At 36.5% G+C, this 26,673-nt stretch overlaps 1 protein-coding gene across 1 annotated transcript; it reads right to left on the bottom strand.

The window, feature by feature from the left end:
* Positions 1-1,362: 1,362 nt before the first annotated feature.
* On the bottom strand, positions 1,363-22,452 carry LOC107214247 (prostatic acid phosphatase-like). Its single transcript, XM_015649458.2, has 11 exons — positions 22,284-22,452; positions 16,449-16,544; positions 14,459-14,545; positions 13,375-13,527; positions 10,782-10,880; positions 10,216-10,320; positions 9,011-9,143; positions 7,574-7,656; positions 5,784-5,890; positions 5,067-5,236; positions 1,363-4,291 (listed from the first exon to the last, which is right to left on the bottom strand). The coding sequence occupies exons 1-11, from the start codon at positions 22,395-22,397 to the stop codon at positions 4,173-4,175; spliced, it is 1,266 nt and encodes a 421-aa protein (XP_015504944.1). The 5' UTR covers positions 22,398-22,452; the 3' UTR covers positions 1,363-4,172.
* Between the last annotated feature and the right edge of the window lie 4,221 nt (positions 22,453-26,673).

Below are 26,673 nucleotides of genomic sequence, written 5' to 3'. Positions count from 1 at the left end.
ACTGCAGATAAATATATACAGAGATGAAGCCAGGACAATTTCTTTTGCCTCCATCTACTTTGAACTGATAAATGGCATTATTCTGCTCTCTACAGATTTTTTAAAAGACCACTGGAACCTCAGTCTGCAGGATGGAAAAACTTGATAATGCTTTGAGTCTCAGGAGAAAAGGTAGGGTCATATTAAGTGAAGTTACAGAAATTAGCAAAGCAGTCTTTTTAACTGTCTTTCCAACTATACCTGATCTCTTACACATGATCTTGCAGGTCTTTCCAGTGCTCTAATCCCTTTGGATTAGCATCACCTTTGGAGGTGAAGTTGCCTAGTCATAGAAGAGACCATGTAATGTAATAGTTCAAGTGAAATGCTGTAATTTCAATAGCAACTCAGTGTTTATCCATTTGACTATTTATACTTGGCAATTTCTGATGAAGAATTAGTGTCTAAATCAATAAAGTTAACTGTTTATAGGTAAAAGTCCATCTTTCATCCCCATCTTCATAAGAAATGCAATAAGGACTACCATAATTTTAACTCTTCCATGCCAAGAGTACAATCCTGTGCATAATTGCTGACATCACCTTGGCATGGATTTGTATGGGCCAAGGTTATGTGCCTAAGAATAAGTGTGTTTCTACTTTCATCATCACTCTCAAATTCCAGCACAGTGAATAATTAATATTATTTGTAGAGTAGAAGTTTTTTGTTTTGTTTTGTTTTGTTTTAATGGAAGAAAATTTAGGAACATAACTCTTGTCTTTTGGGTTTAATCTAGGCTTAAGAAGAACTTTTGGACTAAATAGATTTTTTTTTTTATTATTCAAATAGAGTGCATTTGTCATTCTGCTTTCTTACCACAGCTAAGAAAATACATTACAGTGAGAGGAAATACTGTCAATTGGATCCAATGTCACTACGTTACTGGTACAAATTAACATGAGTGCTCCTGGCTGAGCTGATACTACTCTGGAAGTCAGATGTCTATTCTGTACTGACCCACTGTGTGCAATATTCAGGCCTGTGAAAAAAAGAAGTTCTCAAATAAAATCAATTCAGTGAGAGAAGGTTGTTGCTGGCTGAGGTGAAAAGCGCTGTATGTGCACTACTGTCTACCATAGCCACCAGAAAACCCTGCTGCAGATTGTCTAGTTGCTACTGTAATTATTGTAGAGACAGATTATGTCACTGCTAGAGGACAAATTGAAGAGCTTCATGTCATCAACTTTATTCATATCAAAGCAGAAGGGCTTTAAAATCTGTTCTTACAGAAGCAACAAATCTGAACATTTACTTATGCTTGGAAATTCTTGATGTGCTGAAAGGTCCATTGTTTTTCAATAAGATAAAATAGAAAATGTTGAATTGTTTCTTTAAAGTACTTTATTGCAGTGCCACAAGTTGGTTGGAGACAAGATATTTTCTAATCATGAACAGTCTGCAGATTATACTAAGCAAATTGTGAATATGGCTGAAAAAATAAAAAAGCTATGAACTCGTCTACATGTACAATCTTTTACTCCACTGGAGAAATTTCACTTGATTTAAACACAGCAAGACAAAACATCTTTCCTATAAGTGAGATTCAGGGCCTACTTCACTAAGTTACTACATCTTTAATGTACACTCATTTATTCTGAAGTTACAGCATCTGAACTTGTCATCACATTCTCTGTGACTTGTGTTCACTGGATCCTTTCTAAAAGTGCATATGCATTTTCAAGTATGACTATCTGTTAACAGAAAGGTGTCCCTACAATAAAACTCCTTCCTGACAGCTCCTGATGCAAAAAGAATTGCCTTATCTTTTGAAATTCTTACAGCTTAGGCTTGAGCAGCATAAACCAGGCAGGATGTCTCAGACACTTCACATTTTACTTTCTGTCTGAATCTGCTTCTTTTAGTAAGAAGCAATCTTGGAAAAACACATCCCATTCTGATTCTTGAGGAGTGCAATTGACTGATTTTCTAATATTTCAAAACTGGTTCTTACTGCACATTATCAGTCAATACATCTTCATTTGTCAAGTATCTGACTTCCTCTAATAAAAAACATAATTTATCCTTAAGTGGGTGCCAGCAGCATTATGGCTGTGGTAATGCAGAGCTCAGTATCAGGTAACCACTGACTGTGTATATATTTATATATATATATATGCAGATACAGGAGCCAAGAAAAGTTTTGCTGTTTGTTCTGAATTTTTTTTTCCACTGTGAGTACACTTCTAATAGTAACCAAGCTACCTCAGGCTTGTTTCTTAGAGCTGCTTTAATACTTTTGACTGCAATGTAGATATTCCCTCAAGTTTTTGCATGAGGATCAAAATGACTAGTTACAGGCTGAAGATTGTACATCTGAACTGTCTGATTTAGGGACAGCTTTTCACCTTTTTGACAGTTTTGCGTCAACTTGTTATACAATAAAAATCCTGAACATATAAGACTCAAATCCACCAGTTGATTATGATATTTCCTAAAATAAATAAAAGGGATATGTTGTGGATATTACTACAAGTTTTTACTGAGTGAGAAATAATTTTCAAAAGGTGTACAGTTCAGTAACTGAAGTTGTTACAAGAAATACCTTTTGGAAGTGTTATATTCTCACAAGCATTTGTTACTCTGACTTACGCTATTTAATATATAATATTTAATATCATGATATATTATGTATTTAATATATGGTATTTAATATCATTAATATTAACATAATTAATATATAATTCTATCACATTTCAGCTGTAATATTGAGGGCTGATCTCTAGATCACTATCTCAGTGATAGCTTATTGAGGCTTCTGAGCTCCACATTGCAACCCACAGAATGTGTGTGAAAGTCAGTCCAGAAGCAGTGTATTCACACTGCTGTGACGCTATGTCTGAGCTAAGCAGACATCAGCTTTTTCCCCATCTCTCAGCTTTCTCTCTTTCTGAATCTCAACAGGACATATTATATCTGTTGTGCTGACCCTGCTGTTGGCACCTGTTTGTATGGTTGTCTTGAGTTTTAAAGATACTTCTCCATGGTATTGTCATTCACCCTATCCACTGCAGGGCTACAGAATGAAAAAGTCTTGATTCAGTCTTGAAACATATGACAATAAGTAGTATTAGTGCTTATTATGTATATAGTTTGGAATACTCAAGAGCAGTTACAGAAACACACTCCCTGACATTAGAAGCTTACAATCTAAACAAAATAAATTGCACAGAAGAGATCAACATACAAAAAGCAGAATCATTGGTTTCTTTTAGTGTACATCTTGCTAATATATAGGATTGTGAACAGAGCAAGGAGTTAAAGGAGTTATTGTGATTTAAAATAAAAGATAATGAAAAGAGTGGTAGCTTGAGGAATTGTTCTAAGAGTGGTTCAAAGAAATGCAGAGCAAAGGATCATTCATGACTGGGAGAATATTCAGAAAAATCGGAAAACAGAAAACAGATTTTAATGTATTTACTTATCCATATTATTAAAGTTACAGACACTGACTAAGATGCTGTTGCAAGCTTCTTGCTTGGTACCTGGATATGTGACAGAGATAATCCCAGCTCTACTAATTTCAGTGAGAGCTACAGTAGTCTAACTCCTGTAAGGAGCAGGCTGAAGACTTTTATTAGCTGAAGGCCAAGGTCAAAACTCATGCATAGATTTGAATAAATAAACATGGGAACAGTATCTCCAAATGCTGGTATGAGTCTTCTTCATACAGCAATTGAAACTTCTGCTCACTAAATCTGTTTTTCTCCATCAACAAAATAGCCATTTATAGGAAGTAAGGTACATATTACAGAATGAAGTTTTGAAGAAAGACTTGTTGAGCAGCAGTGGGCTAAATGGTAATAGGCAATATAAAAAAAAAGAGGAGTCAATAGCATTCCTGCTATTGACTGGACTGGTTGATGTAAAATTGATTAATAGTAATAGTAGAATAAAGATACAAATTGAAGTAATTCCATCCATCCATCCAGTAATTCCTAAAATAACGTATTTCTACAGTATTTCTCACTGCAGATGTGTAGAATTTTGGGAGCTAGGCTGCAGATACCTCAGCTGTTCAGGTTTATTGAATATGCTTTGGAGATTATTCTGACCAGAGCAAACTGTTGGATACCAGCAACTTCAAGTATTCCTTGATGTCTAGCTGCTCTCTCTTTCATTTCTTTACTTCCACTCTAAATGTCTTGGTAGCTGTTTCTGAGCCTGCAGCGTCCATAATGATAAAGGAGGTAGAGCAGTACAAGGTTAAAAATGGACAACAAGCCAACCGCAACATTAAATCCAATAAAAATATCTGTCAAGAACAAAAAATAATTGAGAAGGGAGTTAGTGAAAGATATATATGTATACCATTTTATATGCAAAGCTAACAGTCTAATTACGTATACGTAGAATGGAAATATTTCTGGCAAAATCGCATTTACTGGCATATGCAACGTAAGAACATATACTTCAGTCCTAGAAATGTATAGATTGTTTCCTGTGCATAAGTAAATCTTACTCCCAGGTTTCCATAGGGCAGGAAGGACTATATGTAGTAAATGAAAAAAGAAAAGTAGTTTCTTCAGGGATCAGCAAATTGCAGGACAGGGGAAATAACAGGATTATTGAAAAGTAACATGTATTGCCTTGCTCTTCTCCCTCCCAGAAATAATATTTAGGCAGGAAGAGGTTATCATCTCTCAGCTGCTAGTAGACCATGGATCAGCTGCACTCAGTACAACTGCAGAAACACAGATGCACAAATCTTACCATGAATTTGAAAGCTATTCTTGCTTTGCATTTGTAGAAACTCTAATGTATCCAACATGAACAGGACCCTTATATAAAATCCACATCCATACTTCTCTTGTTTTCAACAAGTGGAGATCTAGTTTTGACCACAGCCTTTAGGCAGCTCCTTTTGTGAATATACTAATTTGATTTCTACTGACATTCCTTGTCCATAGTAAATCTGACCCACACTTAAAGGGAAATCTATTGATTGTGTGAAAGGTACAAAATTCAGAGCCACTGATAAAATATCAGCCACCATCTCTTATGGAGAAAATACAGAACTGTTACACTACCTTTCATTTTGTCTTTCTTCCCACATTCTTTTGACCAGTTTTCTGTAATCACAGGAGAAACTAGTTCAGCAAACTTCTCAAGTGGACAAGAAGAGGTGCACCCTGGCAAAGTGAGGAGATAAGGATCCTTTGAAGTGTCGTTCCGATAATGCATTTCGATGTTATATTGCCTGATTAACAACATTGAAAAGCTTTTTAAAAAAGGTTCTTAAATAGGTTTCCTACTTTGAGACAGCATGTTGGAAATAGGCTCTAACATCCTACTCTAGAACCTGTTCTTCAAGAGTGGAGGCTTTGTGAAGACATCTGCAAAGCCCACTTTGCCAAAGCTGGTTATTGGTCAGCTGAAAAAGTCCTTTTGAAGGCTCCTTGAATGGCACCAGCACTATGTTCTAAGCCAACTGGTTTACTGTGGGAATTACGTCTTGGAAGTGTTCTTGCTATCACCTGAAGAATCAGGAAAAATTATTTTACTATTTTTTTCATTCTAGGAGGGCTTGTTTTACCTCTTCTTCCTGTCTTTTAGAGCACATATTCACATCCAGAAAATGTAACTTTCCCTAATTTTAATATGACTTTGTACCTATGGGCTGGTCAGTGATGTATCTATTTAAATCAAAATCGTATCTTCTCACAATATTTGATAGAAAAATGGTTTGGGAGAAGAGGGTAGCAAATTCTAAACACTCTTTATTGCATAGATAAGAAGATACTTGCCCGTTGCTTTCTTGGTAGAGTTCAAAAATCTGGCAAGCAGCATATGGTGGCAGTTTTCCATTGAAAATATTGAGAGCAATCTGGAGGGCCCCCACTGTGGTGTCATGCTATTGGAGACAAAAAATTCATCCTTTACAGTCAATTAAGTCAACTAGCATTCATCCAGAGTAATGAGACAAGAGTAGAGTGGAAATCAAGATGAAAGAAAACCTATGTAAATTTGATCATAAAAATGTGTTCAGTATATTCACCATTGGGAAAAACATGTTAACTGATTACTTCGGACAACAGGAGGCATTTCCAAGGAGTTACTGCAGTATGTGTCTTACACCATCTGGCAGGATTTTGGAGACAGATACTGAGGGAAAGCAAGATGTGGTTTGAGTAATAAATCTAGTTTTTCAATCCAGTTTTTCTTTTCCTTCCCTCAGTGGTGTATTTTAGTCCAAGGTCAGATTAAGGCAGTGTAAAGTAGTATAATCTAGGGCATTTCAAGAGAAGGTACAAGTACTTTTTTCAGGTAGTGTACCAGATAAATTTGTGTGCAAAGACTATTCTCCTCATTTCCACTTCAGATTTTTTCCGATTGTTCCTTCTATTTGGACTCGTACAATGAAATCTCAGTTTGGCTTCTATTTTTATGGAATCAGTTACCCACCCACATACAGATTCTTCGTCTAGTCATTATCCCTGCATTTGCAGGGATCATAGGAAGAGGAGCTGAAGGCAGGAAGTCCAAATATTTTGGTACTTTGGTGCATAAATTTTGCAAGCACCATTATATATATATATATATATGTTAGACCTATTTATATTATTGTCTAGCAGCTATGGTTTAATTATTGTTCAGGTTCCGGAATTTTTTAGGCTGATAAGTTTCAAAAATAACAGTATACTTGAACTCAGAGTATTAAAGCAGAAGTGAAAAATCTGGATGTACTGCTCTTTCCTTTTCAAAAAGTACATGGTAGTACTAGAATCATGTAGAAAGGGCAGAGAGAAAGACTTGAGGTATCAAGTAGTTTCTATAGGAGAAAAGATTAAATAAAGTATCAGTGTGTCTTGGAAAAGGAATTATGGAAGAGGAGTGACAGAAAATAGTAAATTCATTAGAGACCCAGAAAAAGTGAATAAAAGAGGGAGTAGTTTTTTTCTTTAACACACAAGTCATTGTCACAGGATGTTGCAGAGTCCAAAAGTATAAATGCATCTAGAAAGTTATTAGGCCAGTTGATGGAAGACAGTCTGTCCAGAGATACTAAACACAGGGATAAATTCTGTCTCAGGAAGTCCCTAAGACACAGACTTCTGGAATGTTTTATCACTCTCTGCTGGCTTTATTCTCACATTCATCCCTGCCTTTGGCCCTTGCTAGAGACACAATAATGAATGAGCTAAGCAGATCTTGGCCTGATGAAAGTGGCCCTCTTCACCCTCTAAAATAAATAAAATAATAATAGTAGTAATAAAAAAAAAAAAAACCCACAGAGGAGAGGTTTGGAGGTACAGCTGAAGTTTTGCTATATGCCAGTTTTGGAGCACCTTAGGAAAGATGCAACTAATAGAAACTTCACTATTATGTTGTAGGAATAATGAATGATAAAATATAGAGTTTTTTTTGCCAAATATAGTTTAACTAAAACTAAGGTGAGACCCATGCCTATACTCTGTTCTTGTACTGATTGGTGTTCATCTTCTTAACTGAATTAAACTGTATTATATTATTCTTTCATTTAACTTACTTTACTGGAAAAATCAAAGCAAGGTTTATGAAAGATGAAAATACTCACTGCAGAGTAGACCTCCATTTTTCTTGGTTTTGAAGAGTTGACAGCTTGTTTAATACTGTTTAAAATAATATTCACAAGGACACCTTAAAAAGATGGAAAAAAATGTGGCAAATGAAAGTATAATGTTTGAATGGAAACAAAAACCAAAATATTGTGAGTATCAAATATAAGATATCTACTCAGACCTCATACTCATTTTTTTAGCTTACAACAATTTTATAACTACAGAGAAGATGTTACAGAGGAGAAATATATGATTCATCATCCAGGTCAAGTGAAGAAGCAGGATTCACAGGAAATCATCTAGAACCGTCCTGAGAGCTGGGGATAATGACACTTCCAGTTCTGTTATGCTGAGATCCTTCCATCCTATTTTTGTTTGTAATGTTGGAATAATGACAACTCTTCCTGTCTACATGCCAAAGAAATATTTTAACCATTTACTTCCAACAAGTCACACGTTATTGATTCTTCATTTTTTCCAAAGCTCTTTTGTACTTCTTCTCCAGTCCAAAGGTATTCTTATGCCAATGGGTAAGCACAACAGAAATTCCCTGAAGCACAGTTTATGTCATTCTAAGGAAAGAGGATGTAACTGGTATGCCAGTGAGCATTAGGTGGATAGTCCTTACCATGTGACATGGTCATCTGCTAACTAATGGGCTTTACTGCAGATTGGAGCTTGTAATTACTATGTATTTGATCCAGACATGTGTATGCCTAGGTGATGGGTCTGCTAATAACTCTTTACCTAAATCTAGGCTGTACAGTAGGTGTATTAGAAAGCCTAGCCTCAAATGTTCCAGCCTGATTCAATCTCAATCCTTTGGATTTCCTGCTCATGGATACCTGGGGATCAAAAGAGAAATTCCTGGGTTATGTCCTGAAGTAGTGTCAGAATGTGCAGCACAGTCTATGTGCCCCAGTTTTGGAGCTAAGCAGTAGTTCCCAGTTCTTGTAATTCTTGCAGCATGGACATGACTGGAACCTCTTTGATGTTTTGGAGCAGCTTTATATCACTCAGAGAGCTACAAATGTGTTGCCAGTGTTTTGACACAATGTATATCCAGTACATCAAATTGAAAAACAAAGAATGCGAAGCAACTGGAAGAAATGTTGGAGAAACAGCTTAACCTAATTTACTATAAAGTAAGTAATGATCATAACCACGAGGGCCTGATTTATTCCCTTAGTTTTCTATAATATTTCCTAATCCCTTAAAAAAAAATGGAAAACCTGAAGATGTTAATTTTTACACCTTGTTGCAGTATCTTATCCATGCAAGTGCCAATGTTCAGCACATATTTATATTCTTAATATGGCATCCAATGTCCATAGTTTTGAATCAAATGTTTGTTTGAATAATTTTGCATTAATAAGTGACAGGATGTTGCATTATCTTCGCATTTCCTCAGAGCTATGCATTTTTTTATTTACCTCCTTGTAATCGTGATTTCTCTTCTGTTTTATAAACACCAAATAATGAGAGTAAGGACAATTCTGCCAGTTTTTCCATCTTGTTGATTACATCTTCAGTGGCCCATACAGGGAGAGTGTAATTGTGAATATCCTAGTGATAAAGGAAAACAAAAACTGTTTATAATTCACTGGTTTCCAGCAACTTATCATCTACCCTCATGCTACTTAGTTTAGACTTTCTGAGGCTGTCCTGCCATTCTTTGCACAACATGGTTTTACTCCAGAGCATGCTCTGAAATACATTTTGTGGAAATGGGGAGCAGCCTGAAGTGAGTGAATGGGCAGAGCAGAAGCACCTGTGTGAAGGAGATTCTTTGTAGGTATAATGTGTTCTTGCTATAGAGATACATGTTTTTGGTAGGAAATGTTGCAGATATATGTCTTCCTCTCTTCCTTTCTCTGGTCATAAAGATATAATTAATAAATTCTAATAAATTTTTTCAGGTTATATCAAATATCAAATTTTTTCTGCCTTTCCATACAGTTGTCCACATACCAGTTCTATCATTGGGCAACTAGAGACAAGTTGACAAGTAAGACACTCTCCTGTCATGTAATATAGACAGTGTCTCATCATGTTTAATTACCTCAGTTTGTAGAGGATATGTTCAAAATCCCTCATGCACTGCTGGTAATGACTGGGGCCAAATGGAATTATTCCATGCTTGGGGAATAATTGCTTGGGGACTTTTTTTTTAACTGGTAGCAATCACTTTCTCAAAAATTTTTAACTGATAGATCTTTCATGATCTCTTGTGTTCAAAATCTTAAGTATTTTGATGTTTAACTGTTGATAGTTTAAAGCTAATAATTTAATTTCTCTGTTAAAAATCCCAAATATAGCCATCATGCTGAATAATTCTATAGCAGCATATTGGGAAGGGGAAAAAGGGAATAATGGAAATAGTAACTTCTTCAAACATGAAGTGGAAATGACAGTCTCCCAAGCTGTAGACCATGTTTTTCAGTAATCTTTTACCAAAGCACTAAAATATAATAGAGATTCAAATTTAAAAAATAAAAAAAATTAAAAAAAAAAAAGAGAAAAAGAAAATGTAGGAGAGAATACAACTCATTCCTGTGAAAACACATTGCCATGGTTTAATTGCAACCCAGAGCTGGAGTTATATTCTTCCCCAGCATCTATTGATTTTTTTTTTTACCTCGCAATGTAGAGTATCATATGTATTCCAGAGCTGGAAATTGTCCAGTATTTTAAGGTGATTTAGTTCAAGCCCTGTGTTAACTGCCATTGTTTGTAAAAAATCCTGTGGGGAAAAAGTGAAGAGAATACCACAAATACTCAATACATATAGAACATACATGCAGATAAATTCTCTAACACCCAACCTTATCACAGAACAAGCTGAGTTTAAAGGGACCTATAAGGATCATTAAGTCCAAATCCTGGCCCTGGACATGACATCTCTAAGAATTGCACCATGTGCCTGAGATCATTGTTCAAATGCTTCTTGAACTCTGTTAGGTTTGGTGCTGTGACCACTCCCTGGGGAGCTTGTTCCAGTGCCCAGCCACCCTCTAGGTTAAGAACCTTTCTCTCATATCTAACCTAAACAGGAGTTTAGTTTTTTTCATTTTGTTTTTGCATTTTAACAAAAGGAAAAAATGCAATTCCATAACTTTTACAACTTAGCTACTTTTTTCTCACATCTTGGTGGTTTTCGTTTGTTTGCTTGTTTGTTTTTTGGTTTTGCTTTTTTTCTCTTACCATGTATGGTTGTATTCTATTTTGAAATTCTTTAGATGTTTGTGTTTCATGCTGAAGTTCATCAAAACGAGGACAGTTGGGCAGAGGAAAATTCAGCCTCTGAAACATGAAAAACAAAACTTAGAATAGTTCTGAAATTATCAACACCTCTCTGTTTTCTCTGTTGCTGAGATTAATGGTGTAATATTTTTTAGACAGATTCATGGCTGCGCTAGACCTACTCAATAATTGTTTGTTAATCATTAATTCAGTTAACGCAGGTGATGGACTATGGTAACTTGACTTTCAAATGGCTACTTGTGTCTGTGATAACTTGATTTCCCTCAATTTTACTAATTTTGACAAAAAGAAATTGCACATGCCTGTCAGGGGATTGCTTTGAGAAATGGGTCAGGGTCCATGACCAGAAATTTAAAAAAGCTACCATTTCCATCTCATTTTCTGCATTCCCCCAGATGTGACTTAACTCCACCTGGTACTGGAACTCGAATTGTTTCTCCATTTACACATCCAGGTCTCATCTCTTTGGGTATAACCACTGGATTATGGTAAGCATTTTAAGTACCATTTAATAGACAGAACTTGAAACAAGACTGACAAATTGTTCTCCTGAAATATCAAGAAGCTATGAGCCTGAGGGCTTGTTCTTCTTTAGGGATGTGGTTCACTTTTAATTACTACAAGTGTGTGCATTACGAGGTCACATGATAGTACATATTTAATCCGAACAACATGTAAATATCCTTCTCTGAGCTCTGGCAAATATGGTTTATATCAACTGCAGAAAGACAAATGATACCTGATACAGCATAAAATGTCAGTGAAAAGCCATGGTAAACAAAACAAAGTTGTACTGGTTCGGCACTTTATGTCACATCACTAGAGCATTTTTGACCCAGCACTAGAATTATACTATACCATTAACAGACTGCACTTCCTGCATGTCTCCATTGGGAAGCTGGCAGCAGCCACCAAATGACCCTAGCCCACTTTCACTTGGATAGGTTTCCAAGGGTGCAATTTTTCTGTGACAGCAGCTCACTGGAGGATGAAATCTCAAAAGCTTCAATATGAAACTGGGGAACATTGTTTAATTACACGATAACAAATATTTCTCTTACTGTATGTCTTAATTATCCCTCTCTAGGTGTTACTAATTAAGCCACTCCCTTTGGCTTCATTAAGCAGTGCTCAGTACTGTTGCCTGTCAACTCTTGATAGATCTCAGTGGCTTAAAAATAAACTGTGATTATGGTTTTTTACAGGACTGCAGCTGGCTTCAGTTTCCCACTTTGTGTTGCTTGGGGCTTGAAAATACCTTCAAACATTTGTTTGGTTTAACAAGGGAACAATGTTTTTTTCCAGGTGGTTTGCATTAGAAAGGGCATTTGGAGTTGCTGCAGAGGTGTGTTTGAGAGAAGCGTCAATACCCACTCCTGAAGCAGCCACAGAAGTAATGAGGTATTAGAGACTCCTACAAATGAGCTTGTCTTTATCAAACAGGTTATTTCATTTCATTGTGATTCCCCCAGGGGCTTTGAGGTATTATATGGCCACTTTGATACTTTTCTGGTCTTCTGGTGAAAGAACTTCCTCTGGTGTCCTGTATTTAAATAACAGTGACTGCATTCTTTTCTGTTTAGGAACGGGGTTAAGTTTCTGGCTGAATCACACATTGCCTAATCCAGTTTGGGGGAACCTTTTCTCTCTGTACCTGTTTTCAAGCATGGTCTCCAAATATGGAGCAACATTAAAGGGAGAGAGGTGTGACAGCCCCCTAATGAGTGAGTCCATTCTCTGATGTTGGTGATGGGCAGTTATGTAGTAGGGGATTTGTACAAATTTCCTTAAAGTCAACTTCTGTCCTCAAAGCCAGAAGTAAATGAGGCTTTCTGTTATTACACTCAATAGCTTTTCATCCTTGTTGGCCAAACTGTTCTTTACACAGTCCTTGTCACAAGAGCAAGTGAAATTAAAATCTGAACCTGAGTCAGCCAGAGAGAGCTACATGAAGTAAAACTTCTACAGGACCTGTTATTCAGGTAGGTCTACTCTTATGATCTGCAAGAGAAGTGCTAGGGTTTCATTAAATGTTTCTATAGCACTGAGAATAAAAGAGCCCTTGTCTGTAATTAAAATGCCTAAATGCTACCAGAATAGGAAGGTAATAATTTTGAGGTCATTACAGTGGCTGGTGAAAATTCAATTCCTTGAATAAACTATGGAACATACTTGCCAAAGAGACGAGGTCTGCCTAGTTGAGTGGTGTTTAGAAAAGCACTTGTTTCCTGTAAAGATTTAGGGCAACTTCCCTAGAATACTGTTCAAAAGTGTTCTAGCCAGAAGAAATGACCTTCGAGAAAATGGTAGAGTGTATGACAATTCAGGTATTCTGCAAGTATGGAAGGAGGATTTTATGTAGCTATTACAGTTGACCTATGACATACTTTTCAGACAGTAGCTGCATTTGATATTTCCTATTATATTGAACTCAAAAAGCTTAAAAAATGTATTTTAGCTATTTTCCTTTTTTCCGTTCTTTTGCTTCTGTGAAAGATTAAGATTTTATAGAATGCTTTTAGTCAGTACTCACCTGCTCTGTTGTTTTTTGAAAAACATGAACTGGAATGGGTTGCCAGAGAAGTTCAGGGTTCCAAATTTGGCTGCTAGTTGGTGGGAAGAGGCCAGAAAGATATGATTGGGCACTCATAATGGTACGATCATAATCTGTACTTTGGATGTAAAACTGAAAATAGAATGGCAAAAAATTAAAGATAAAATGAAAACTATAAAATAATAGGGGAATTCTACCCAACTTGTCAATACTGACTTTTTGTTTTCAGTTTTATATTTTTGCATAAAGTCAAAACAGTGAAATTGTAACTCAGCTTTCCAGGGCCCTACTTCAGTTTCACAAAAGGAATTGCCAAGGCATCTTTTAATTTGGAATATAACACACAGACTCAACTGAAAGAATAAGAAAGCATGATTTCAAAGAAGGATGTTCTCCCTCTTTAAAGATTCAGAGGAACAGTGATATGTGTAGACCTGGGGATGTGATTTAGTGGTGGACGGGTTAACAGTTGGACTCGAAATTCATAAAGGTCTTTTCCCACCAAAATGATTGTATGATCTATCAGTGATAGCTCAGAAATGTTAAAGCACTCAAAAAACATAAACTTGTCTTGGAAGCATAGAAAAGGTCTTTCATACCTTTTCACAATGCATGCCTCCTATAGTTATATGTGATATATATATATGTTAAAGGGATCTTCCCTACAGTGGATCTGTACTGTATAGGTACATCCAAACAGCTATTAGAGCTCTCTGATACAGGAGGAAGTGTGTAAGCATGGCCCATCACATGACTGGATAGGCATTTATCTTTCAACAGGGAAAAACAGTAATAGTCCACACACTTCATAAATTCCTAGCTCATTCATCCTGGAGCTGTTCAGTTTGAGAAAATTAGGTTGTGAAAGGCCCAAATAGAATGTAAGTGCTGAAAATTAGACTTTATTCTGTGTTTTCACCTTGATGTAAGTATGACTTTCAAAAATGTCCTTCTATTACCTTAATTTTTAATCCATTAATGAAATGAGTATGATAATGTGCTTTTATAAATCCATAGTTCTGCTATGCCAGAAAAATGTGCTGCAGACAGATCTGCTCTATACCTCTTGCCGGTTATATGTGCTGTTCAAGAAGCTGGAATATCGTTTCCTCATGTACTGTCCAAGTTCAAATAGCTGCTGCATTCCAGTCTGTAAGGCAAGCATATGGGTGACTACTAGATTAAGGTGACTACAAACTTTTAATGTAGAAGTGTCTTTCCTATTTGAGCTTTTAAGTGATCATTAACTGTTGGTATAATGTAATAGTATTGTGGTTTAATCCCAGTTGGCAACAGAACACTACACAACTGCTCACTCACTCACCTCTGGTAAAACTGGGGAGAGTAAAAGTGGGAAAACTCCAGGGTTTGAAGACAATTTGATATGCAAAGCAAAAGCCACACATGCAAGCAAAACAGAACAAGGAATTAATTCGCCACTGCCCGTGGACAGGCAGATGTTAAGCCTCCAGGAAAGCAGGGCTCCATCCCAGTTACTCGAGAAAACAAATGACATCAAGCTGAATGTCTGCACCTTCCTCTTTTTCCACCGTTTTATATGCTGAGCATGGCATCCTGTGGTACAGTATAACTCTTTGGTCAGTGGAGATCAGCTGTCCCAGCTGTATCCCCTCCCTACTCCTTGTGCACCCCAAGACAAACTCAGTGTGGTACAAGAAGCAGAAAATCCTGTGAATCTATGTAAGCCATGCTCAGCAGTAACAAAAACATCCCTGCATTATCAGCATGGTTTTCAGCACAAATCCAAAACGGGGCCCCATAGCAGCTCTCTCAAAGACAAAATCAGAACAGCTGCATATGTTGCAGGTGATCTAGAATCTTTAACAAAAATGTTCACTTATATCTATGAAGAAATAATACGTTCTGAAAGGCTAAGATTGCAACATCTGCTACAGAAAGGCAATACCCCTGATTCTATACAAATATCCACAGAGATGTAGATCTGTAGACATCCATCAACATTGCCCTTTACAATATACCATATAGAGACAGCTGAGAGAGGATGATTGACAACCTAGTGTTTATCATTGTCATTGCTCTGTTATTTGTTCAGCCTTATAAATTTGTGGCTTATATTTCATGCCTTAAGTAGCCTTCTTCAATCTTTGCCTTGGTGGGCCTGCAGTTGTCTTAGTCTGCGCACTCTCTTTTCTATTATTAATTTCTAAAGCCTGAGCTGAATTTTTTAACTTCTACTGTCAAAGAAGTACATTCCTTCTACTTCTCTTGCTAAAAAGATAGCAGAATAGCAAAAAGCTCTCAAAAAAGCCAATGCCAAAGCAGGAATATCTTGGTACATAAGCTAGTAATAAGATAGTAATGCACTGTTTCACTATCTGAATTTTACAAATCTTTCAAGCCCCCCTTCAAACATTAGACACTGAACTGTCTGTTTTGTACTTCTGCACCATGGCAAAGTATTATTAGGATATGCATTGGCTTCCTTTTGCTCCAGAGCTTCTTATGTCAAATACAATCAAAGAGATAAGTCTTGATGTTAAAATGCCAGAGCAACAAGTAGGTACAGTGCATCCTAGTGAAACTCTGGACTGCAAATGGCCTTTTTAGAAGACACATTGTCCCCAGAAGCAATCTTCTCCTGCAAGGCTTCTCTTGTTTTGTGGATTGGTGGTTGTCAGTCCAATGATGAGATGTGGACTCCTCACTTGACTTGGTGGGCAGGTGTCATGCCTTTGCCCTGTCACAGGGCTCAGTATTTAATGTTCATTAGAACTTCATCAGTGTCAACAGTAGAGTGTTTAAACTTGCCATTTATTTGAATCCAGACACACTATCAAGAAGTTGTTGCTTTTAGGATGATAATTATAAAGCTATGATGAATAGGATTTCAATTTAGCAATAGCTGAATGAATAACATTGCAAAAATGTTTATGAATTTCTGGTATTGGTATTTGCTAATAGCAAAAATCAGAACCTGGGATTTGCTAATGCTTTTGAGACGCACATACAAAACCTCTTCCCACTTCCTCTTTTAGTAGAATTTTTAAGTTCTTCTAAGGAAGTCAACATACCTTGGTGAGTTGTCCAAATCCCTGGGGCCATTCACTTTCTTTGTGTAGATCAGTTGGAAAGTTTACAATTGGTGTGCGGTCACCATGTCGGAAAAGCTGACAATGTAAGCAATAAAAACCCCTTGAGTTCATTATTTTCAACACTCCTTCCTTATCTAGCTAGAAGTCTTTATACTTCCAGTGAAATTTTTCAAATTAAAATATTGGAGAGTCTGCAGAAACCTGGTCAAATAGGATGTGAATACGTTCTTTACAGTCAAGAATATGTATACTTATATAGGAATTAAGTGGGCATAAGCCTGATGATTCTTCCTCCTAGAACATGAAATTAATCACCCAAGATGTTAATGTTGGGATTGTGTTCACAGCTAGGCATCTGGACAGGAAATATGACTGAATTTTGGAAACTCAGTGCTTCTGCATATTGAACCAGTTACTGATGTGCTTAGATTAGTATTTAGTTACTTTGTCATAGACAAAAGACTTGAAATTTTTTGGTAACTTTTTCATAGCAGTGTCTATAAAAATAGTTCTATGTACACACAGATCTTATTCTCAGTTTCTCAACCATCCAAAAATATAAAGATTAAAAAGTATAAATGTTTACACTGTTAGCTTACTTAAGTAATACTTACCTTATTAATACTTTTAAATGCATAAATAAAAATATTTTTTTAAAGTCTGTAGCATTTATTTCTGTCAAATTCAGTGAGAGCAAAGAGTTTGGTTGCTTTAGTCTCCTGGATACTCCAGCATGGTGAGTATTAGTGTGATACATTCAATCGTATGATTTTTTATCAGAAAAATTAAATGAGCCTTTTTGTATTTTTATTCCAGCATACAAAGAAAATTACAACCCTAGATTAAATGGTTCTGAAAAACTGAATTATCTCCCCTAAGCATATGCTGCATGGGATTAGAAAAATTAAATCTACAGAAGTTTCACATGAAAGGAAATGCTGGAATACAAATTCACAGGGGTCCAGACAACCTTCCAGGATGCTGACCCAAATGGTTGGAAAAGTAACCTTTGCTTATCAGTGTTCCCATCACCTGATTTAGCACAATAAAATGACAATGTAGCAGCATGGTATATTTGTTAATAAAATGACATTTATGCCCTAATACCTCAGTGGTATATAACTTGCTTATAATTAATACTCTCCATTGCCTCATTAAGCCACATCATTCTTGCCCAGACTTCAGAGAGGGTTGTACACACAAGTTAGTTTGGCACTCCCACTGGGAGGTGTTTCATGTTTATATTTTTCAAAGTAAACACCAGCGTTGTGACAATGTTTTAATTACAACACACACCCTTTCCATCAGCCTTCTCTACTAATGTGCATGAACCTGTGCTAAAGCAGGTACTTCAGAGATGGAAAATACTGTCCATTAAAGGCCAATACAATTGGATTTCTCCCTCTTCATTTTCTACAATAGACAACAAGGTTTGCTAAAGTTACCATTAGAACATGCAGGAGACTGCTTATTATATTTTTCTTTTGTTAGTTGAATTTCACTATGTGGCCAACCTGAAATGAATATTTTGCAGCAAATCAAGGAGGGTTTTTCACCCTCATCATCAAGTTTGTTGTTTGGCAGTTTTTTTATTTCCTTCTCTGTGCAATTTTTAATCCTCTTTAAATCTCTTTTCTTACTAATTTGGAATCTCAGTTGGTTCTTAATAGCAATTTCTCATTATTGAAGAGGAGAACAAATAAAGAGCTACACTGTCTGGTAGCTGATTCAGTTGAGTGCAAGAAAAATGAGTGAGAAGGGCTTTTGTACTACTGCTCATTTCCTTATGCTGATGTACATAGGTGTCAGGTAGGATTCATTAGTTTTTCTGGACAAGCTGGTACCTGTGTCAAGAATGAAGGTTATATTCCCAATTACAATATAGCTGCATCCTCCCTTATTAAATTATCCAGCTTCACAGAACTTTTATGGGTAACTTACAATTATTCAAACTAACATGTTTAAATGACTAATTTTTATGCATATTTTAGGCAATACTTAACAATAGATCAATGCTTGGCCATAGAGATGCCCTTTTTATTACTGAAACATTACTGACAATGTGTTAGATTTTTAAACTGGTTTGTGATATTTTATATTTAATGTATGACATAACCCTGAGCATGTCACAACAGTCACTGTCACAACAGTCAACCCCTAACAGCTTTCAATAAGCCAGAACATTCAATAAGCCAGTAGCATTTTATCTGAATAGAGGTTAGTGTGCAAAAGGATCAAGATGAAAAGATCTATTGAATATATGAGCAGGAGATATAAAGGAAAGTATTTTATTTCTTTGTAACCTTAAGAAATTGAAGTAGTGGCGGGTGTGCTCCTCTAAAAAGAAGCAGAGTTTCTTCAAGTCTACACAAGATAGGAATCATTCAGCTCCTTGTTCATATTTCTGCACCTTCATTGTACAGTGTCCCATAAATATGATATGAACACTAAGCTGGAAGCAGCAAGAAGGGAACAAACACTTAAAAAAGCAGAGCCCCATTTTTAGGAATTGAAGGACAAAGCTTCTTAGCTTGGTTTTTGTATGTGCTCCAACCTCCTTGCTACTCCTTGCTTCAGCTGCAAATGAAACAACCATATGAACAACCACTTAAGCTGAAAGACTAACTTGTTCACTCACAGCTACATCTTAGGAGACTTTTTCCAAAATTTAAAACTGTGTTTGTCATTAGAACACCTGATAGGAAGAGAAAATGTATCTCTACAGATCTTGCCTTACTCATCAATATTTGTTTCTCAACACTCATAATTTCAACTTTGTTAAAAATAAGTTGATTCTTCCAATTAATTTAATAATATGTGTGATCTAGCATTTATTACTCCTGGTCTGCAGATTGCCTTCCTGGCCTTTCAGGAGACACAGAACATGGCAGAATGAGAGAAGAGGAGCAAGAAAGCATCATAAAAAATGAAAAGACACCGGAAATCAAGAAGGAGGGCATTGTAATGGGAATGTACTCAAGAAGAGCAGTAGGTGGATAATTACCAAACCCATTACCCTCTCCTTCCACTCTGATACAGCTCGAACCTGATTTGGTGTCTGGGTTCATCCATGTACTCTTGGTAACTTTGTGAGCATGATTGCTCATATGAAAATGGCCACATGACTCAGACTTTGGCCAGCACTTGTTTCCATTGTTGTCAGGTGAAAAAATCATATTGGAGACAAACTGGTGCAAGGGAGAGGGTGCACTGAGAATATGGCATGTGTGGCATATACATATATACATAATGTCTTCCTTTAGAAATGTCATGAAATACAGCAAAGTATCTGTCTCTGAATAATAGTGAGCCTCTTGCAGACACTTTTATTGACACACTTAACTGCAAACAAAAAGATTTCTTGCTTTGCAGCCAGCAATAGGAATGAAGAAACAAAAGTGAAGTGAAACCATCATGGTGCCAGTTCAGGGAAACCAGAGATGTAGAAATGCTGAACATGTTTAGTCAAGGTTTCAGATGGCTTGGCTTGATTAGACGAAGCACGCTGAGATAACATGCTCAGTCAACGCTTCCTATCCTGAGTTACAAGGACAAAGATATGATGAAACCACAGTGCCTCAGAAACCACACCTCTTTATATATATGACAGGTGAAATGTGTGTGTGTGTGTGTGTGTAGAGGCAAAAGGTCCAGGTTGGAACTTTTTTAAACAGAGGCGATAAATCAGTATTTCATTTCTACTTGGGTGCCTGATTGTCCTACATATTTTCTATTTTCCTCTTTCTTTAAATTTAAAACTTGAGTTATTTAAACTCTGCCTTTAATCTTAAATTCAGTGCACAAGAGTTATGGTAAAAGGTAATGTTTTCATGTAAGCAAAGAAATTGAGAAAGCATTTTGACAAATTGGCTCGAATTAGAGCTTTTCAGAGAAAAGGGCTTGTGGCCAATAATCAAAATGCACAGAATCAGCACAAAGTTGGAAGTTCTGAGAAGAAAGTGAGACCCCATCCTAGGTACCATACAATCCTAGAAGTGAGCAAAAGCAAACTTTTACCTGTATTTTTTCTCCCCTGCAGTATTTTCTATTGTGCAGTTCTGCTAAGGAAGTTTTAGAAAGCCATTATGACAATTTTCACAAGGCAGTTATACTCCCAGGTGAAAACATAGTAACTTACAGAGGATAACCTGACAATGGCTATTGAAGTATGTCAGAAAGATGCCTTTTAGACTTACCTCAAACATACCAATACTCTCATTATATCCCATTATATCAGTGATATATTGTGGGGTCAATTCCTGTGCTATTTACTTGTACTAGCAATTCTGTTTCTATGAAAATTCAATCAGTGAGTTCAGAAAGCAAAATTCAATAGAGCATACATAAACCATGCCTTGAGAGAAGAGATGTACATTGTGATAAAATGAAACCAATTGTAACATTTTATGTGATTGGCCAGCCTAAGCAAAAGTAACAGGAGTAAAAGGAAGACAGCTTAAATGAAATTTACCTACTATTTTAGTGTTTATTGGGATAAGCTACCCTATAAATTGTTTGGGGTTTATTTTTTTTTGTTAGGTGGCTGCACAGTTATGGTAAGCTGATGATTTTGGATAAGAAGCCTCCATCTCCATAATGGTAACCATCTCCAGTAACTTTCTGCAAAAGCATTGCTTGTCATAACACAGTAACAGCTACAATTCAATGAAAATTTCATTCCTTTCAAGGAGTTAATGCTCCAAGGCTTGCTCTCTACCTGTTTTCAGCTTTGTCCAGTTCTTCCTGTTATCACTGAAAAAACATGTAAATGTATTTCTGTACACAGAATGTTAGTGGAATTAGCGTCAGGTCCCTGCTATGTGTGGTGTCTCAGCAGGAGTAGGAACTGGTTTTTCCTGTGCACTCTGGCCTTCCTCCAAGCTGTGCGTGCACAATGCATGTGGCTACACATGAAATACTTTATCTAGAGTCAGATGATATGTTTTGGACGCAGTATTTCTGCCTCACAGCTGTATGCACACATAATGTCTCATATAGAGTCAGGCTGTAGAAGATCTTCAATTGCCTGTTTATAAAAGTTCATTCCAATCCCCTCAACTTTGTACAGAAAATATTCATTTGGACTAACTATTCTTTATCATTATACATTTTATTTAAAAAAATAATGGAAAGGACTATGGTTCACCTTCATAATTCAAAGTATTACATTGCAATAACGTCTCTTTTTCTAGAGATATTTGGGAAAGTGACATTTAAGTCGTGTTTAGCTACTTTGAAAGAAGAAATGGCCCAGCATAAGAATTATTACATCTGTTTTCAGCCTAACTGAAGTTAATGCAACACGTCTCTCAAATCTCTACTTAAAAATGCCTGTCTATTTCTGTTTCTCAGTATATTGCTGTGACAATTCAGTTATTGTGAAATGGAAAATATTTATTTTGTGTGCTGATGTTTAGTAACTTCTGTAAAAGCATAAGCTTCAGCTCCAAGCATAGAAGAGGTAGTCCAAAATCATGAGCTCTCACACTATGCACTAAGTGAGAGATTGTCAGTTAAACTAAGGAAGAATAGGTAAATGTGGACTTCACATCTCTTAACTTCTCTGCAGTATGCTTCTACCACAGTCAGTTATCTTGAAATAATAACTGGAGATTAGGAAAAGAAAATTCTAATAACTGGAGACATTTTTATCGCTGTTAAGGTTATGTCTTTAAACTCAGTAAGCAAAAGGGCAGCAGTACTTATTTCTAAGTTTGAAGACAGGCAAAGAAATTGTACACCTTGTCTGATTCAACAGGCATGTAATTCTGTCCCTGTATTCCCCACAACAAAACATAGAACAAATCTACTTACTACAACCACAAACTTCAGTTCTCGTGCTGCAGTAGTCTGTTGAAGCAGAATGAGAATAATGTGAAAAGAAAAACACAGGATCCTAGACAAGTTGGGAAGCCGTATTGCACCCATCCTGACAGAAGAGGAAAAAAGACTTTGTAGCTCCAGCAGCTGCTCAGGCTGAACTGCAAGACGTCAGGCTGTACTTTCAGAAGGGGTGGAACTGCCGCTGGTGCATTTCAAATCCAAGAGGAATGTTGTGTGACTACGCAACAAATTGCATTGCCCTTTGTTTTCAAATTACTGTTTACATTCTTTTTAATCAAATCGTTATTCAGTTCCCTTTTTTCCTCTAATATTTTTCTCTTTTAGAGTATGAAGGTGAAGTTAAAATACAAAGAAATTGCTAAGCATTCCTAATGTTTCTACTCACCTGTTCTGTTTCAACTTCTCAGTACTTGGAATTTTTCCAAACTATATCATGGCCATGAGGATGAGCTAAGAACCAAAACCAGGCAGTATGTTTCTCTTTGCTGCTCAGCTAGTCCGCTTTTCAACTACCTCACCCTCCCTTTTTTCCCCCTCTTCCATGTTATCCCTGTGAAATCAGAATAACTATTTAAAACAACATTTCATATGGGTTAAAATTGCCAGTCCCTCAGATAAAATACTCAAAAAGATCTTACAAGTGTGTTCTTTAAGATCCTTGCTGGGCAGTTATATGCTCTTCAATTTGTTTGTGTTATTTTTCTTTTCCCTTGAAGTATTCCTGTACTTCCCCTTTGGAACTGCTTATGTTGAGATCTATTTTGGCCTCAAATCTTTAAGAAATTTCTTGTGAACAATCTCTGGTTCTCACATTTTTACTGTTACTGATTAAAAACCCTCTTTATGACAGTAGCTCAGTGGCTTTGAGGAGATTGCTCATCTTGTCTCTGCTGACGTCCTCTCTATAAAATAAGAAGAATGATACCTGTAGACTTTGATTCAAAAGCACTTTTTGAGTAATGAATTAGTTTGCAGAGATCTATTAGTTGAGTTCTTTAAATGCTAAAACATTAGGTCCTTTGTGTATTCTCATTACATTACTATCATACCCAAACCCGTCTCAGGGTCTTCTGCTGAGCTCTCTGCAGCAGTGTTTTCTACAAACGGGTGTTTTACCACTTACCAGAAATTCCATCTTTAGGGCCCTAAAGCCCACTAAGGCTCAGGTATTCTCTCCTCTGAGTTGTGTGAATGTCCTTATGTATTCACTTTGTCTGATGGATGGGACTGGATGGGAGGAGTATGACAGCTCCCAAACTTTCCTGTCTGTCTTCTCAGTCCATTCCAAGTTTTCATCAGCTGAACTTCTTTCTTCCTCCCCTGTTAGGTCCCCACCCTCCTTTTTGATCTCTCCTGGTGTGATTTTTGCCTATGCAGAAGGTGTATGAGAGTAATCTGTACTTCATAAATATATAATATGTTGTCTTTCTGAAAACAAACAGAAGCTGATCATCTTCCTCCATTATTTAAGAGTGTAGGTCATAAAATACACTTTCTTTAAAATACTTTAATACGTCTCAAAACTCAGAATGGATGTCCTACTTTTTTAATCTGAATAATGGGTGGTTCCTAAGATATTCGATCAAGGATCGCTGTTGCCTCTTGGAATCTTTTCTTATCCTTCTGATGACCTTTCCATGAAATTCAAAACTGACTAGTTTTTTGTAAGATTTGGTTTATTTTGTTTCATTGATGAGTGTCTATGATCACTGAAGTAATTCTGATGACTTCACTTTAGAATCTGAGCTCATTTTTTTGGGAGTGGGGGCACGGATTCTGGATAGCATCATTCAAGAATGTTTAGAAATATATGACAATGACATTTTATAGAATATATTTTCTAATGTCTCTTAAAGATGATACTTCAACACAAGACCAAGCATATGGTAAGTAGTAGTGATTTCTGTGGTTTCACTCTGCCCTTGGCATGTATGCTTTGTTAGGGAACATATTTTGTGCTCAAAAGAATAGGTACCACAACAACTTAAGTAAATGTCTAGACATTCCAAAATGGAAAAATATCCCTATTTATGTGCCATACTGGTTAAGATAGAGTCATGTAGAAATCCTGAATGCAATCTGTAAGTATGTTACTAGCATATATTTCATTTGGGTATTTCCTTGCCTTTCTGGAATTATCTGCATTTCTACTGGGCATTTGGAAGGTATAAACTCATCATATTCTGCAGCAACTAAATCCTGGCATTTTTTCAGGAAAAGTTGCTTCAATATAATAACAAAAACAAAATCCTTCTTAATCTATTTATAGTTGTTGAAGCATTATATTGCAAGTGAACCTAAACAATTTAAATCATGTTTATGTTAATTTGGCTTTTTGTCGTAAGTTCTAATTATGACTTTATGGCATTAAGTCGAATTAAACACAATTACAAATTTTAAGTGCACGTACCTATCTTAAATGCTTGCTGAAGCCTTGATTTGCTTTGAAGTGGCTGATTGCAAAAAGAACCTGTACTTTATTGTACAAAAGGGTTACATGAGGTAACTGCTGCTGGTGGAGCACAACCTACACCCTGAAAGGGTGGAAGTCACTGCAGTCAAAGCACCAGGGATGAAACTGCTGCCAGCACTCATGTACCAGGCTGCTCACATAGGGAAACAGCTCAGGTCCTGCTTCTGACTGCATGTGCAGATCAGCACTTACCATAATTTGGATTTATCTCAAATTTTTTTTTTCCAAACTTTTTTTTTTTGAGCTGAAAAAGGGAAAGAAAGAAAATATTTGGTTTCAGTAAACAAAGTGACATTTTTCAAGCACCATTCTGAAACACAAGGGAAACAAGACTGTTTCACTGTCCTCTGGGGAGGTGTTTTTACCCCAGTTGTGGGGAGTGGGAAGTCACAAGGCAGTTAATTTGTGACACACAAAGAATTCACTTACTTGTACTGCTGACAGAACATGAACCTGTATCTTACACTACGGAAAAAAATGTCCTAAGCCCAAAGTTACTGATCTAAGGCAGGTGGGGGGAAGAAAGTGCCTGTTCACTGTCTATTCACTGTCTTCTAATAATTTCTTAGTTGTCCCAAGTTTGTAATATGTACCTGGTAACAGGGCAGTCAGAATTTCTTCTTGATCCTAGAAGATTAAGATGTTTGCCTGAGACAAGGGAACCTAATTTGCAGGGTTTGCAAAAAACAAAGTGAACAGCAAATAGGAAAGAAACAGAAAGCACTATTCCTCCTCTCTTATCCTCTGAAGCTCTGCAGTTTGGTGGTGATTTTATTTTCTGGTAGAGATGGACACAAATCCTTTTACCAAGGGAGGGATTTGAATTTTTTTGTCACATCTTGGATAAGTACTATGAACTTATTATGAATAAATTATGAATAAAAAGAAGTAAAACCTACTTCTAGTATTGTCACACTGTATTAGGAACAGTAACAGTGACGACACAAATCTCCAGCTTAGTTGCAAAAGAGAGCAACTTTTATTCTTCCAGACTTTCTCCTTTTACAGACAGTTCTGAAAAGGTCCAAAAAGGTAAAACCTCTCATTGGTCATCAAACCAACACATCACCATCATTGGACAGTTAAGAACAACACCCCTTGATCGTTTCTTGCAAGTAAACAACAAGGAGACAAACAACACCTGCAAAGCTTGTTTTCCTTCTGTTAAGGAGGAAAACAAGGACTGTTTGAGTTCCTCCTAACAGTTTCTCATGGCACACTTTCTCAACCCAGTGTGAGAAAGTTATGTGACTTAGTTTCACACAGACACAGTGCTACCTGCCTGATCTCTTGTACTACCAGTACACAAAGTACTACCATGAAACAAATCTAAATTAGTTGACTAATTTGATCAGCATTTGGATTGTTTTTGGATTTTTTCTTTCATTCATTTTTGATAGTCAGCTCAGTAAATAACCCAAAGAGAAATGGGGGTGATGAAATTAAAGAAAATTATAGTTCGGGCTGTCAGGCTGTTGCCAGTGCCAACTTTCCAGGGCAGCACAAAATTACTTTTGCTTTTCTGTTGTTCATTACCCATTTTGCTGACACTGCTTCAGCATATTAAAGGAAAACAGTGATCACAAGTTATATCCAGCTATATTTCAGCATCTATGACTATCCAGGTTATTGAAGCAAGTCTTCTTTAAAATATGACTGGTCTGTCTAAGCATTGTTTGTGAAAGAAGAGAGGGACTTGCATATCCAGGTGATTCTGATTCTGTGTTTGCAACATATTTTGAAAGTAAATAATCTAAACAATTCCAAAGCCAAACTGTATGGGTTTTTTACTAATTTTGACTCACTTCATTAAGAGGAACTGAAATAAACATGTTTATGACTTCATGCCTGCAAAAGACTGTAAGACATTCTTCAAATTAAGTCAGG

Source organism: Parus major, chromosome 2 (genome assembly GCF_001522545.3).
Source record: "Parus major isolate Abel chromosome 2, Parus_major1.1, whole genome shotgun sequence".
Classification (NCBI taxonomy): domain Eukaryota; kingdom Metazoa; phylum Chordata; class Aves; order Passeriformes; family Paridae; genus Parus; species Parus major.
Note: the sequence above shows the minus strand (reverse complement) of the source record. Positions and strands in the feature narration are given on the sequence as shown.